Source organism: Bombina bombina, chromosome 4, assembly GCF_027579735.1.
Source record: "Bombina bombina isolate aBomBom1 chromosome 4, aBomBom1.pri, whole genome shotgun sequence".
Lineage (NCBI taxonomy): Eukaryota > Metazoa > Chordata > Amphibia > Anura > Bombinatoridae > Bombina > Bombina bombina.
In genome coordinates this window covers 406,337,092-406,351,632 of record NC_069502.1, presented here as the reverse complement: position 1 = coordinate 406,351,632, position 14,541 = coordinate 406,337,092, and the positions used below count along the sequence as shown (strand labels likewise).

Genomic DNA, 14,541 nt, shown 5'->3' with positions numbered 1-14,541 from the left:
CTCTTCTAGCAGAAGAAATAACAACCAAAAACAGAACTTTCCAAGATAGTAACTTGATATCTATGGAATGTAAAGGTTCAAACGGAACCCCTTGAAGAACTGAAAGAACTAAATTTAGACTCCAAGGAGGAGTCATGGGTCTGTAAACAGGCTTGATTCTGACCAAAGCCTGTACAAAAGCTTGTACATCTGGCACAGCTGCCAGGCGTTTGTGTAACAAAACAGATCAAGCAGAAATCTGTCCTTTTAGAGAACTCGCTGACAACCCTTTATCCAAACCCTCTTGGAGAAAGGAAAGAATCTTAGGAATTTTAATTTTACTCCAGGAGAATCCCTTGGATTCACACCAACAGATATATTTTTTCCATATTTTATGGTAAATCTTTCTAGTCACAGGTTTTCTGGCTTGGACCAGAGTATCTATCACTGAATTTGAAAACCCACGCTTGGATAAAATCAAGCGTTCAATTTCCAAGCAGTCAGCTGCAGAGAGATTAGATTTGGATGTTCGAATGGACCTTGTACTAGAAGATCCTGTCTCAAAGGTAGCTTCCATGGTAGAGCCGATGACATATTCACCAGGTCTGCATACCAAGTCCTGCGAGGCCACGCAGGAGCTATCAAAATCACAGAGGCCTTCTCCTATTTGATCCTGGTTACAAGCCTGGGAAGGAGAGGGAACGGTGGAAACACATAAGCTAGGTTGAACGACCAAGGCGCCACTAATGCATCCACTAGAGTCGCCTTGGGATCAATGGATCTGGACCGTAGCAAGGAACCTTGAAGTTCTGACGAGACGCCATCAGATCCATGTCTGGAATGCCCCATAATTGAGTCAACTGGGCAAACACCTCCGGGTGGAGTTCCCACTCCACCGGATGGAAAGTCTGACGACTCAAATAATCCGCCTCCCAGTTGTCTACTCCTGGGATGTGAATTGCAGATAGATGGCAGGAGTGATCCTCCGCCCATTTGATGATCTTGGATACCTCTCTCATCGCCAAGGAACTCTTTGTTCCTCCCGGATGGTTGATGTAAGCTACAGTCGTCATGTTGTCCGACTGGAATCTTATGAATCCGGCCTTCGCTAGTTGAGGCCAAGCCCGGAGCGCATTGAATATCGCTCTCAGTTCCAGGATGTTTATCGGGAGAAGAGACTCTTCCCGAGACCATAGACCCTGAGCTTTCAGGGAGTCCCAGACCGCGCCCCAGCCTAATAGACTGGCGTCGGTCGTGACAATGACCCACTCTGGTCTGCGGAAACTCATTCCCTGAGACAGGTGATCCTGAGTCAACCACCAACGGAGTGAGTGTCTGATTAACTGGTCTACTTGAATCTGGGGAGACAAGTCTGCATAATCCCCATTCCACTGTCTGAGCATGCACAGTTGCAATGGTCTTAGATGAATTCGAGCAAAAGGAACCACGTCCATTGCTGCAACCATTAGACCTATTACTTCCATGCACTGAGCTATGGAAGGCTGAGGAATAGATTGAAGAACTTGACAAGCCTTTAGAAGTTTTAATTTTCTGACCTCTGTCAGAAAAATCTTCATTTCTACAGAATCTATTATTGTTCCCAGAAAGGGAACTCTTGTAGACGGGGACAGGGAACTCTTTTCCACGTTCACCTTCCACCCGTGAGACCTGAGAAAAGCTAATACAATGTCTGTATGAGCCCTTGATCTGGAAAGGGACGACGCTTGAATTAGAATGTTATCTAGGTAAGGTGCCACTGCAATGCCCCTCGGTCTTAGAACCGCTAGAAGGGACCCTAGCACCTTTGTGAAGATTCTGGGAGCAGTGGCTAAACTGAACGGAAGAGCCACGAACTGGTAATGTTTGTCCAGGAAGGCGAACCTTAGGAACTGATGATGATCTTTGTGGATAGGAATATGTAGGTACGCATCCTTTAAATCCACGGTAGTCATATATTGACCCTCCTGGATTGTAGGTAAAATAGTTCGAATGGTTTCCATTTTGAACGATGGAACTTTGAGAAATTTGTTTAAAAATTTTAAATCCAGAATTGGTCTGAAGGTTCCCTCTTTTTTGGGAACTACAAACAGGTTTGAGTAAAACCCCTGACCTTGTTCCACTGTTGGAACTGCGTGTATCACTCCCATCTTTAATAGGTCTCCTACGCAATGTAAGAATGCCTGTCTCTTTATCTGGTCTGAAGATAAGCGAGACATGTGGAACCTTCCCCTTGGAGGAAGTTCCTTGAATTCTAGAAGATAACCCTGAGAGACTATTTCTAGTGCCCAGGGATCCGGAACATCTCTTGCCCAAGCCTGAGCAAAGAGAGAAAGTCTGCCCCCTACTAGATCCGGTCCCGGATCGGGGGCTACCCCTTCATGCTGTCTTGGTAGCAGCAGCAGACTTCTTGGCCTGTTTACCCTTGTTCCAGCCTTGCATTGGTTTCCAAGCTGGCTTAGCCTGGGACGCGTTACCCTCTTGTCTAGAGGCTGCAGAGTTAGGAGACGGTCCGTTCCTGAAGTTACGAAAGGAACGAAAATTGGATTTATTCTTAGCCTTAAAAGGCCTATCCTGTGGGAGGGCATGGCCCTTTCCCCCAGTGATGTCTGAAATAATCTCCTTCAATTCTGGCCCAAAAAGGGTCTTACCTTTGAAAGGAATATTAAGCAATTTTGTCTTGGAAGACACATCCGCCGACCAAGAATTTAGCCAGAGCGCTCTGCGCGCCACAATTGCAAAACCTGAATTTTTCGCCGCTAACCTTGCCAATTGCAAAGCGGCATCTAAAATAAAGGAATTAGCTAACTTTAGTGCGTGAATTCTGTCCATGACTTCCTCATATGGAGTCTCCTTATTGAGCGACTTTTCTAGTTCTTCGAACCAAAAACACGCCGCCGTAGTGACAGGAATAATGCACGAAATTGGTTGGAGGAGGAAACCTTGCTGAACAAAAATCTTTTTAAGCAAACCCTCCAACTTTTTATCCATAGGATCTTTGAAAGCACAATTGTCCTCAATGGGAATAGTTGTGCGTTTGGCTAGCGTAGAAACTGCCCCCTCAACCTTAGGGACTGTTTGCCATGCGTCCTTCCTTGGGTCGACAATGGGGAACATTTTCTTAAATATAGGAGGTGGGACAAAAGGTATGCCTGGTTTCTCCCACTCCTTAGTCACTATGTCCGCCACCCTTTTAGGTATCGGAAAAGCATCAGGGTGCACAGGGACCTCTAGGAATTTGTCCATTTTGCACAATTTTTCTGAAATGACCAAAGAGTCACAATCATCCAGAGTAGTTAGTACCTCCTTAAGTAGGGCGCGGAGATGCTCTAACTTAAATTTAAACGTCACAACATCAGGTTCTGCCTGTTGAGAAACTTTTCCTGAATCAGAAATTTCTCCCTCCGACAAACCCTCCCTCACTGCCAATTCTGACTGGTGTGAGGGTATGACAGATAAATTATCGTCAGCGCACTCTTGCGCTTCCACTGTATTTAAAACTGAGCAATCACGCTTTCTTTGAAATGCCGGCATTTTGGATAAAATATTAGCTATAGAATTATCCATTACTGCTGTTAATTGTTGCATAGTAACAAGCATTGGCGCGCTAGATGTACTAGGTGTCGCCTGCGCGGGCATAACTGGTATTGACACAGAAGGAAAGGATGGTGAACTACCCCCACTACCTTCATTTGAGGAATCATCTTGGGCAACCTTATTAAATGTGACAGTACTGTCCTTACTTTGTCTGGACGCCATGGCACAATTCTCACATACATTTAAAGGGGGGACCACCTTGGCCTCCATACATACAGAACATGTTCTATCTGAAGGTACAGACATGTTAGACAGGCTTATACAGGCTATTAATGCAATAAAACCGTTTTTAAACAAAACCGTTACTGTCTCTTTAAATGTTAAACAGAGCACACTTTATTTCTGAATGTGTGAAAAACTATGAAGGAAATATCCGATCCTTACCAAATTTGCCCTAGTCTCTTAATGCTTTGAAAGTATTGCACACCAATTTTTAAGTTTGTAACCCCTTAAATGAGCAAACCGGAGCTATTTTATCAAATTAACTATTTTAAACCCACCACAGTCCCAGCCACAGCGTTTGCTGCGGCTTCACCTGTCCTTGGGGGTTATTCGTCACAGAAATAAGCCTTCCAGAAACGTTTTTAATGGCCACCGGACCCTCTCACATGAAGCTGCATGCACTGCATCCAGAAGAAACTGCGCAATTAAGGCGCGAAAATGAGGCTCTGCCTACTAGAGTGAAAGGCCCTTCCTGACTGGAAAAGGTGTCTAAACGACTGCCTGGCACTTAAAAACGTTACCAAAGTATTTTCAAGTTTCAAAACACTTCAAACAACATATAAATATCGAATAAATCAATCGATTTAGTCCCCAATAGTGTCAACCAGTATATAGCCCATTAATAAGCCTTCATTCTGTTATGAGTCTAAGAAAATGGCTTACCGATCCCAAAGAGGGAAAATGACAATCTTCTAGCATTACTAAGTCTTGTTAGAAAATGGACTAGTCATACCTTGAGCAGAAAAGTCTGCAAACTGTTCCCCCCAACTGAAGTTCTCTGGGCTCAACAGTCCTGCGTGGGAACAGCAATTGATTTTAGTTACTGCTGCTAAAATCATACTCCTCTTTTAAACAGAACTCTTCATCCTTTTCTGTTTTAGAGTAAATAGTACAAACCGGCACTATTTTAAAATAACAAACTCTTGATAGAAGAATGAAAAACTACAACTAACATCACATATTCTTCACCATCTCCGTGGGATGCTACTTGTTCAGAGCGGCAAAGAGAATGACTGGGGGGCGGAGCCAGAGGGGGGGCTATATGGGCAGCTTTTGCTGTGCTCTCTTTGCCATTTCCTGTTGGGGAAGAGAATATTCCCACAAGTAAGGATGACGCCGTGGACCGGACACACCAATGTTGGAGAAAGGTGCACGTTTCCCCCTGCCTACAACGTAAGATGCAAGTAGCTGCAGCTGGTTTCAAACCCTTTGTCAGTTAGCCTGTTCTAGCTAAGCAAGCAAGAAAACCAACTGCCAAATTTTAAGTTTATACATAAATCCCTGTATAAAACATAAGTCACACATATAATAATAAAGTATTTCAACAAAATTAACCCAAAGAGGAAAAGTATCCCAATAAAGGGAAGAGTAACCCCTAGTCTCAGCATACATAATGTGTCTGCCCATTGCCAAATAAAATCCCGTATCAAGGATTTTAAAAATGTCCCCATCTACTGCATAACATTCTTCTGAAGTGCAAGTCTCCAAGACCTAGAAGACAAAAGCACTTAACTGCAGTCTAGCTGTCCGGCAGGAAGACAGCTCACAAGGCGTGAAAGGACACATACTCCTTACAGAAACCTGTAGAAAAACAAAGAACAGAGTAACCAACTCTGGCTTTCTGTACCATGGTCAGCAATGTGTTAAGAAACAAAGCAAGGAATACCTCACAACTTCCTAACTGCTCAAAGCCACCACTACTCTACTGAATAGTTTGACGTGGACTCAAACCTAAACCTAAAGCTAAACCCAAATCCTTGCTTGTAGGGAAAAGTACCCGAAAAAGGAATTCATTTCTTCAGACACTAAACTTCCCCTTCTCCATTAAAAGAGTCAAAGAGAGTGACACTTAACAGTTTTGCTGTGGTGCCCTTTGCCTCCTCCTGCTTGCCATGAGTGATATTCCCACTAGTAATTGAATGACGTTGTGGACTCTCCATATTTTAGGAAAGAAATAAGGCATTCTATTTTTACACTAGAAGATCCATTAAAAAAAAATAAAAAAAATATTACTATTATATAATTACTATTCAACTAAATTAAAAGCTTGGTGGTGAATGAAATGAAAATGTGCATATGTATTTCCAGTACGTGTTATTGCTACTAAAGAAGAAAGTATTAGCAGAGTTCTACATTTCGTCTACTGTTAAATGAATAAATACATTTTAAAGAGAGATATCTGCCTGGTTTTAAGCAACACATAGCAAGCTATACCCAAGTTACACAAGGCTTTGCTTACCTTCTGACTCTGTGATATCTTGCATCTCCTCATCTTCATCATCATCGTCATCTTCCCCAGCTAATTCTTTTGCAATTAACTGCCGTGCCAATTTGATATTCATTGCCTCATTGTAATGATGTTTTCTTTTCGTTTCAAATTCCTTTTTTTTCTCTGGGTATAAAAAAAACCCCACGACATTTTAAATAAAAAATGCAAGATAAAGCATAGATCACAGGACAACCCTACATCAGAAGACATTGTAAAGATGTTTTTGCAAGCAGTCCCTTAAATATAAATCTGTTTATTTTACAGCGCTGCAGCAATTTTAAAATTCTATATTTTAAATACCTGTAATCTGTATGAATTATTGCGTCTGAGACCAATTGTGGGAACTTTTGCCTATAGTATACTTTGTTTGATCGCTCCCTCCCAGCTAATAATGTGAAAGCAGTGAGCACAGTGTAAATATATTTGATAGTTCTGTACACGAAAATAGACCTGCAAGTGCATTACGCAGTTTTCTATCTAGGCAAGTCTCAGCACGCTCCTTTTCTTTCCTTTTACATAAGCTTAGAGAGACCTAATTTTTAGAACGCTAAAACACACCTTTTAATGTCTTTATTTATCAGAAGTTAAGTTGAAGAAAGAAGAGCAACTTATAGGATATGAAGTATTATAGCTGTAAGCACCCTCCACTGTTGCATTAAAGGGATAGAAAGGTGAATACTGAAAAGTGCATGGGTGCATTTAAATTTTTAAATGGTAGTATTTTTGCAATATAAAATTCTATTAGCATAAATGCTTCAAGTAAAACGTATTACTGTTTGAGTGGCATACTCAAATATGCTGCGTGTGATGACAGGATCAGGATTCAAACATCACGCTTGCCCTGAGTGCTGGCGGTATATGTATTGCATCAGGAAACACTTAATTTGTCATATAAGTCACTGCTGACTCGCTGAGAAGGTGTGGTGTTTGCATACTGGCACACAGAGCACTCACAGCATGTGTTGTATGTAAAATTATTTTTAGTAGAAATGCCTCCAATTTAAAATTAAATGCACATTTAAATTTTGACCTTTCTATCCCTTTAAAGGGAAATGAAAGTAAAAATTTAACGTTCATGATTCAGATAGAGCATAGAATTTTAAGACACTAAATTTAGTTTTATTATTACATTTATTTTTCCTTTGTTTAAAAGCATACCCGTGTATGCTCAGCAGTAGCAATAAACTACTAAGAGCGAGCTGATGATTGGTGGCAACAAATATATGCCTCTTGTCAGTGGCTCACCAGATGTATTCAGTTAGGTCCCAGTAGTACATTGTAGCTTATAAACAGACTTTTACAATGTGTTAACCCTTCTTTCAGGGTTATGTGCATGCAATAGTGCAATAATAAAATGATCTAACTGACCAGGGCATTCTCTTTTAGCCCTTTATGTCCCTTTCAAGAAACAATAAAATGTATAAAAACAACATATATGCCATACAACAAAAACAAAAAAATAGCATGCAGATCTCACAAACAAGACAATACAAACCACTGAGAACAAACACTAAAGGTTATTAACCCCTCACCGATCGTACTTACTACAGTTTGGGGATCATTTGTAGCCAAGTGGGCGGCACTCCCAGGCTTCATGGCAGTGCCGGTGACATCACCACGTACCCACGTGGTAAATGTCAAAGGGGCTGAACCAGGATGCACCAGTAGCTGCAAGGGAACTGGATGGGGGGGGGAGTATTTTCAAACCCATCGATCTCAGTTCCCTTAGTAGCTACAAACCTCCAAGATCCCTCATTTGAAAGAAAATTGTCTGCTCTTCCAAATGGTGCTGTTCTTAAAAAAACACATGGGTATTTGCTTGGGGATAATACATTATATGCACACAAAAAAGTGTTATATCTAGAGACCCCCTAATAAAGTTAATTTTATAGCAGAGAAGACCCTCTCTTAAAAAAAACATCAGGTGCTTTTATTTCTGTACTACAAAATGAGTCCTCTCAAATTTATATTGTAACCCCAAAAAGCCTGTATGGGCCCCTATTTCACCCTTGATGACAATTTAGTCAGGATATCACATCAACAGCAGTGGTCACCTGGCCATTTTCAATATTATTCACTAAAATCTAAGCAAAAATTTAAATTTTTTTTGTTGTTTTTTTTTTACAGTTTATGCCACAGCTATCACACATGCCATGAAATATAAAAATAATAATGGTATATTGTGAATCTGCTGGGCCTGCTGAAAAAAGAATATATAATTTGTGTCAGTCACTTACATTAAGGTTTAAATGTAGGTAGCAAAAAAAGCTCAAAATTGGCTCACTGGGGTGTAAAAAAGGCTTAGCAGCGAAAGAGTTAAAAACAAGGATATTAATTACCTCTCTCTTCCGGCGTTAGCTCCTCTTCCTCCTCCTCTTCACTGCTGTCATCTTCTGCCAAGAATTTAGGCTCTGTCCCTTCTGCAGCTGCTAACCTGAAGATATTGCACCCAATTTAGCACTGGAATTTGCCATATCGTGAAACATAATTTTTACCTCTCTCTAGTAAATCAACATTTGTGCTGCATAGCAGATGTTATGAAATGCTTTAAATTAACAGTGGAATGGTGTACAGCCAAAATGCATGTGCATGTACAGTATGGAACGCCACTAAATATAGATATCCGAAAAGTGCGTCTAGCGCTGAGAATTAGATTAGCAGCAGTTTACGCTCAGGGCCTGCAATGCTCTGCGGGTCACAAGCAGCACTTTTAATGTGTGTTTAACAATGGCACGTGATCTCATGTAATGTTAGTAATAAAACTCTCCTGATGATTTCATGTCATATGGTTGGTGTCAATGAAGAAGTAATGCACCTTCTAATGTCATTTGCAATTAAAATGATGATATCAAAGTCAGTGGGCACTCAAAATCAGGTTCACAGTTTTAAAATATTCAATATTGCTTTTTACACAAGTGGGTTTAAAAAACAACGCTTTATTTTTTTTCTTCAGAATTGTATTATTGCTATAGCACTTTTCTCCACAAGATGGCTCAATAATTTACAGAAACCATAAAAATGGCATTTCAAAATACAGCGTATTTCAAATATCGTTAGGTTTAATATTATTAAAAAAATGTTTTAACGTATTGGGAAAACGCTTTGAGTTAAATTACTATTCTTAAATTCATAGCGTACTTTGCAAGTGACCCACTGAGGAGCCATGAGCTGTGTGCACATCCTTTTTTCTCCCACACATGCAGCCCATGGTGTACAGGGCATCTGCAGCAGATCACGTGCATGTGATGTGTGAGAAGCAGTCTTGCAAAAAACAACGGTATTAAAATGCTTCGAATGATATTCAAAACAAACTGCAGTACGTTTTATGTGTCACTTTATTATTATCAGGTATTTGTAGAGCGCCAACAGATTCCGCAGCGCTGAATCTTTTACATCAGCTGCAGCTAACTGGCTACAACCAGGCTTCACAGTAGTCAATAACATAAGACTAAGATGGCCTTCCCGGGCCTAGAACCTTAAACCCTGAATTTTTAACAGGCACAAGAGTTGGCAGATTATCCTATCTTGCCTTTTACAAAAAGCTGGAAAAGAACAGCCACATTAATAACAAAATGATTGCAGACTCTGTTGGTGCTCTACAAATAACTGATGATACTAAAATAAAAAGGGAACAATCATACAGAATTACATTTTAAAATAAAAGGAAAACATAACATGGGATGATTAGATGAAGTAAGGAAGATCTTATCTAATGTTACTTTCTTTGTTGCTACGGATGAATACTCTGTATATATCTTACTTTTCAGCTAAGATATCAGCAGTCATTACTTCATTTGCTTCTGAATCACTCATGGCTCCTTCGTCATCCTCATCTCCAACCATCCTTAGGAAGAGAAAGAAGACAGTATAAGTTCCCCTAAATATCATGAACAGTTAACCAAGCTATATAGAATATACTAACAATATGAGAAGAAAAAAACAGAAATAAAACCTCAACTTTTAAAAGCATTGAAGACTTATGGGATAAAAAAGAAAATGTATGCTTATCTGATAAATTTATTTATTTACGGACATGGGAGAGTCCACAACGTAATTCCAATTACTAGTGGGATATTCAACTCTTTACCCATAACCCCCTGTCATTCAGCCAAAGGAAATGGAAGAAAACACAAGGGTGAAAAGGTGCCTGAAGGTTACACAAAAACACTGCTGAATTATAATTAAAAGAGGGCGAGGGTCGTGGACTCTCTATGTCCGGAAATAAATTTATCAGGTAAGCATAAATTTTGTTTTCTTTCCTATGGCATGGTGTAAGGCTTGAGTTAAATTGAGTTTATGGATCTCAACTGCGGAGTAAATGTGTATAAATGTATGCCTGTGCAGCTAATTACAGTGTAACAGACACAAGGTAGTTTCTGCTAGGCAATGAAGAGTTAATATTTTTAAGTATAATAATAACTCCTGATCAGTATGATCTGATTCAGGGAGAGCACATAAGCTGATGGAATGAACAGCATAGACTTCAAGATACTGTATACAAAGTATCAAATATACAGTGCAGTTTATGTAACACATAAAGAGAGAGCAGGGTAATTGAGTATCCTCACAACCTACTACTTGTAGTAAAACTCTTGTCTGAATTTGTTTAGCCTTGACAAGTAGTGAGCTGCTAGGTTGTTTCAGCAAGCTGAGAGTGGTAAGCCCAGTGCAGTATGAGTTGTAACTGCTCTGATGTAACAGGAGCTGACAGGCTCTTACACTGAAGTAATCCGGTAAGCTCAGTGTATGGCTAAGTGCAGCGTGAGTTGATTCTGCACAGATGAACATGGAGCTAACAGGCTCTTTGTACTGAAGTGATCCGGAACGCTGAGAATAACGTAACTTGCAGGAGTCTCTGTGCCGGGAGAACTTGTAGCCGTTAGAGCACTCAGAGAGCTGAACGAAGCTCCGGTCTCAGGGGTAGTGTCAGGCTGTGTCTGTGCTGGGGAGCGGGTTCTTCCGGCTGTACAGGGAAAGCTTGCAGAGAAACTGTTTCACAGCTGAGATGGCTTGACACGGCGTGGCTGCTTGTTAACCACAGAGGCTAAAGTGTAAGTATACCCAAAGTTAGTTTTTAGGAAGACTGAAGAATATCCTTGGAAAAGGTTCTGAGGAGTCAGCGTAGGTACTGGAGACTTGCAACAAACATTTGTCATACAATACTGAAGCAGGTTGGAGTGGGCGTGACCCAACTTAAATAGACTTAGAAAGTCGACACCTAGGATGCTTAAAGGAACAGTAGACTCATAAAGGAACAGGAATCCATGACACATGGAGAGTCCACAACGTCATTCCAATTACAAGTGGGAACCAATACCCAAGCTAGAGGACACGGAATGAACAGGGAGGGAGAAAAAAGGCAGGAGGACCTAAACAGAAGGCACCACCGCTTGAAGAACCTTTCTCCCAAAAGAAGCCTCGGCCGAGGCAAAAGTATCAAATTTGGAAAAAGTATGCAGAGAGCAGAGAGGAACATGTAGTCTCCTTTTAAATCTGTTCCACAGAAGCTTCATTTTTGAAAGCCCAAGACGAGGATACAGCCCTAGTTGAATGACCTGCAACTCCCTCAGGAGGCTGCTGTCCAGCAGTCTCATAAGCCAAACAAATCAATCTTCTCAACCAGAGAGACAGAGTAGTAGAAGTGGCCTTCTGACCCTTATGCTTTCCACAGAAAACAACAAATAGGGCAGAAGATAGCTGAAAATCTTTAGTATCTTGTAAGTAAAATTTTAGAGTCCGCACAACATCCAAGTAATGCAAAAGACGTTCCTTTTGAGAAGAAGGATTAGGACAAAGAGAAGGAACAACAATTTCATGATTAATGTTTGGATCCGATACTAGCTTAGGGAGAAACCCAAATTCAGTACGAAAGGACCGCCTTATCAGCATGAAGAAATGTGAGCGGAAGAAATGGCCACAAGAAACAAAACCTTCCAGGATAACAGTTTTATATCAACAACAAGCATAGGCTCAAACGGAGCCTGCTGTAAAACTTTACATGGGGGAGAAACAGGTTTAAACACAGGCCTGATTCTAACCAGGGCCTGTACAAAGGCTTGAACATCTGGTAGATCTGCCAGACGTTTGTGCAAAAGGATAGATAACACTGAAATCTGACCCTTTAAAGAACTGACCAATAAACCCTTATCCAATCCATTCTGAAGAAAAGAAAAAATCCGGGGGAATCCTCACCCGGCTCCAGGAGAACCCCTTAGATTCACACCAATAAAGATATTTACGCCATATCTTATGGCAAATCTTGTGAGTAACCGGTTTTTGAGCCTGAATCAGTTTCAATGACCGCTTCCGAAAAACCACATTTAGACAGAACTAGGCATTCAATCTCCAAGCAGTTAGTTTTAGAGAATCTAGGTTTGGATGGAAGAAAGGACCCTGAAGTAGAAGCTCTTTCCTCTGAGGTAATCTCCAAGGAGGTAGAGATGACATCCTCACCAGATCCGCGAACCAGATCCTGCGAGGCCATGCAGGAGCTATTAGAAACAGCGATGCTCTCTCCTGTTTGATACGAGCGATGACTCGTGGAAGGAGAGCAAAAAGAGAAAACAGATAAGCCAAAGAAAACCTCCAAAGAACCTCTACAGCATCTATCAGAATGGCCTGAGGATCTCTTGACCATGAACCTTACTTTGGAACCTGGGCGTTTGGCGAGACTCCATCAAATCCAACTCTGGAACCCCCCACTCGAGGGTAATCTTAGAGAACACTTCCAGATGGAGAGCCCACTCCCCGGGATGAAAGGTCCGTCTGCTCAAAAAATCTGCTTCCCAGTTGTCAACTCCTGGAATGTGGATGGCAGACAGGAGACAATCGTGGGCCTCCGCCCACTGCAGAATTCGAGTCACCGCCTTCATGGCTAAGGAACTCAGAGTCCCTCCCTGGTGGTTGATGTAAGCCACTTAGGTGATGTTGTCCGACTGAAATCTTATAAACCGGACCAACGACAGTTGAGGCCACGCTAATAGGGAATTGAAGATAGCTCTCAACTCCACAATGTTTATGGGAAGAGAGGACTCTTCCTGAAACCACAGGCCCTGAGCCTTTAGGAGGTCCCCAAGGCTGGTGTCCATAGTCACAATTTCCCAGGAAAGTCTCAGAAAGCAAGTGCTCCGAAACAGATGTTCCTGCGACACCACTACGAGAGAGAGTCTCTTGTCAGAGGGTTCAGATGTATCCTTTGAGTTAAATCCGAATGATCTCCGTTTCATTGACGGAGCATACAAAGCTGCAGCGGTTGTAGATGGAACCAAGCAAAGGGAATAATGCCCATGGATGCCATCATCAGTCCAATCACCTCCATGCATTGGGCCCCAGATGGACGAAAGGCAGACTGGAGAGAAAGGCAGGAAGCAAGAATCTTGTCTTTTCTGACCTCCGTCAAAAAAAATCTTGATGGACAGGGAATCTATTATAGTCCCTAGGAAACACACTTTGGTAGATGGAACAAGAGAACTCTTTTTCCAATTTCACCTTCCACCCATGGGAGTGTAGAAAAGACAACAGCATCTCTATAGGAGATTGGGATAGTTGAAAAGTTGACGCCTGAACCAAAATGTCGTCTAGATACTCGCTGCTGGTTGCCACTGTAACCCTTGATGGACATACATCTTTTTTAAGTAAGCCACTAGCTTCTTGTCCATTGGGTCCTTAAAAGAACAACTGTCCTCTTTAGGAATGGTAGTCCTGTTATCAAGAGTAGAAACAGCTCCTTCTACTTTCGGAACAGTGCGCCATGAGTCAAGAATAGAGTCAGCCACAGGAAACATCTTCTTAAAAACAGGGGAAGGGGAAAAAGGAACCCCTGGTTTATCCCATTCCTAAGCAATAATTTCAGACATCTTCCTTGGTACCAGAAAAACCTCCTCTGAAAATGGGGAATCATAGACTCTATCTAACTTTAAAGACTTTGTGGGGTTGACAGCAACCACCAGTTCAGAGTCGTCTAAAGTAGCTTGAACCTCCTTCAATAGTAACCCGGAGGTGCTCAAGCTTAAATCTAAAATTAACTTCAGATTCTGAATATTTTTCTGCTAAAGTGTCAGAGATCTCACCTTCAGTAGCTACTGAAGTATTCTCTTCATTAGACATTTGAGCAAGAGTGGCTAATGCAGTTCTAGCCTTAGCATCAGGCAAGTGTTTAGATTTTCTCTTAAGCTTACCCAATGAAGGGAAATCTGACAAAGCCACTACTACTGGAGAAGAAACCTGAGCGGCAAAATCCCAAGGTAAATAAAAAACCCCAGGTGGATGAGAGGACAAAGAAGGCACAGTATGAGAAACAACTAAGGCTTGGGAAGCTTGAGGAGAAAGCAGAGCATGTCACGTACAGCATTATCCTGAGAGACATTAGGCTCAGAAGGGAGTAATTTGTCTTTAAATTTGAAAGTCTTAGATAAACAAGAAGAACAAAATTGCATAGGCAAAACAATTTGGGCTTCTAAACAAAGTAAACATTTATC

At 41.4% G+C, this 14,541-nt stretch overlaps 1 protein-coding gene across 1 annotated transcript in view; it reads right to left on the bottom strand.

The window, feature by feature from the left end:
* PPP1R2 (protein phosphatase 1 regulatory inhibitor subunit 2) overlaps nucleotides 1-14,541 on the bottom strand; it is a 110,351-nt gene that overhangs the window by 45,010 nt on the left and 50,800 nt on the right. Inside the window, exons 3-5 of the mRNA XM_053710198.1 lie at nucleotides 9,825-9,908; nucleotides 8,404-8,498; nucleotides 6,035-6,187 (exon numbers count right to left, since the gene is read on the bottom strand). Coding sequence (XP_053566173.1) covers nucleotides 6,035-6,187; nucleotides 8,404-8,498; nucleotides 9,825-9,908 — 332 coding nt within the window. The remainder of the gene's footprint in view (nucleotides 1-6,034; nucleotides 6,188-8,403; nucleotides 8,499-9,824; nucleotides 9,909-14,541) is intronic.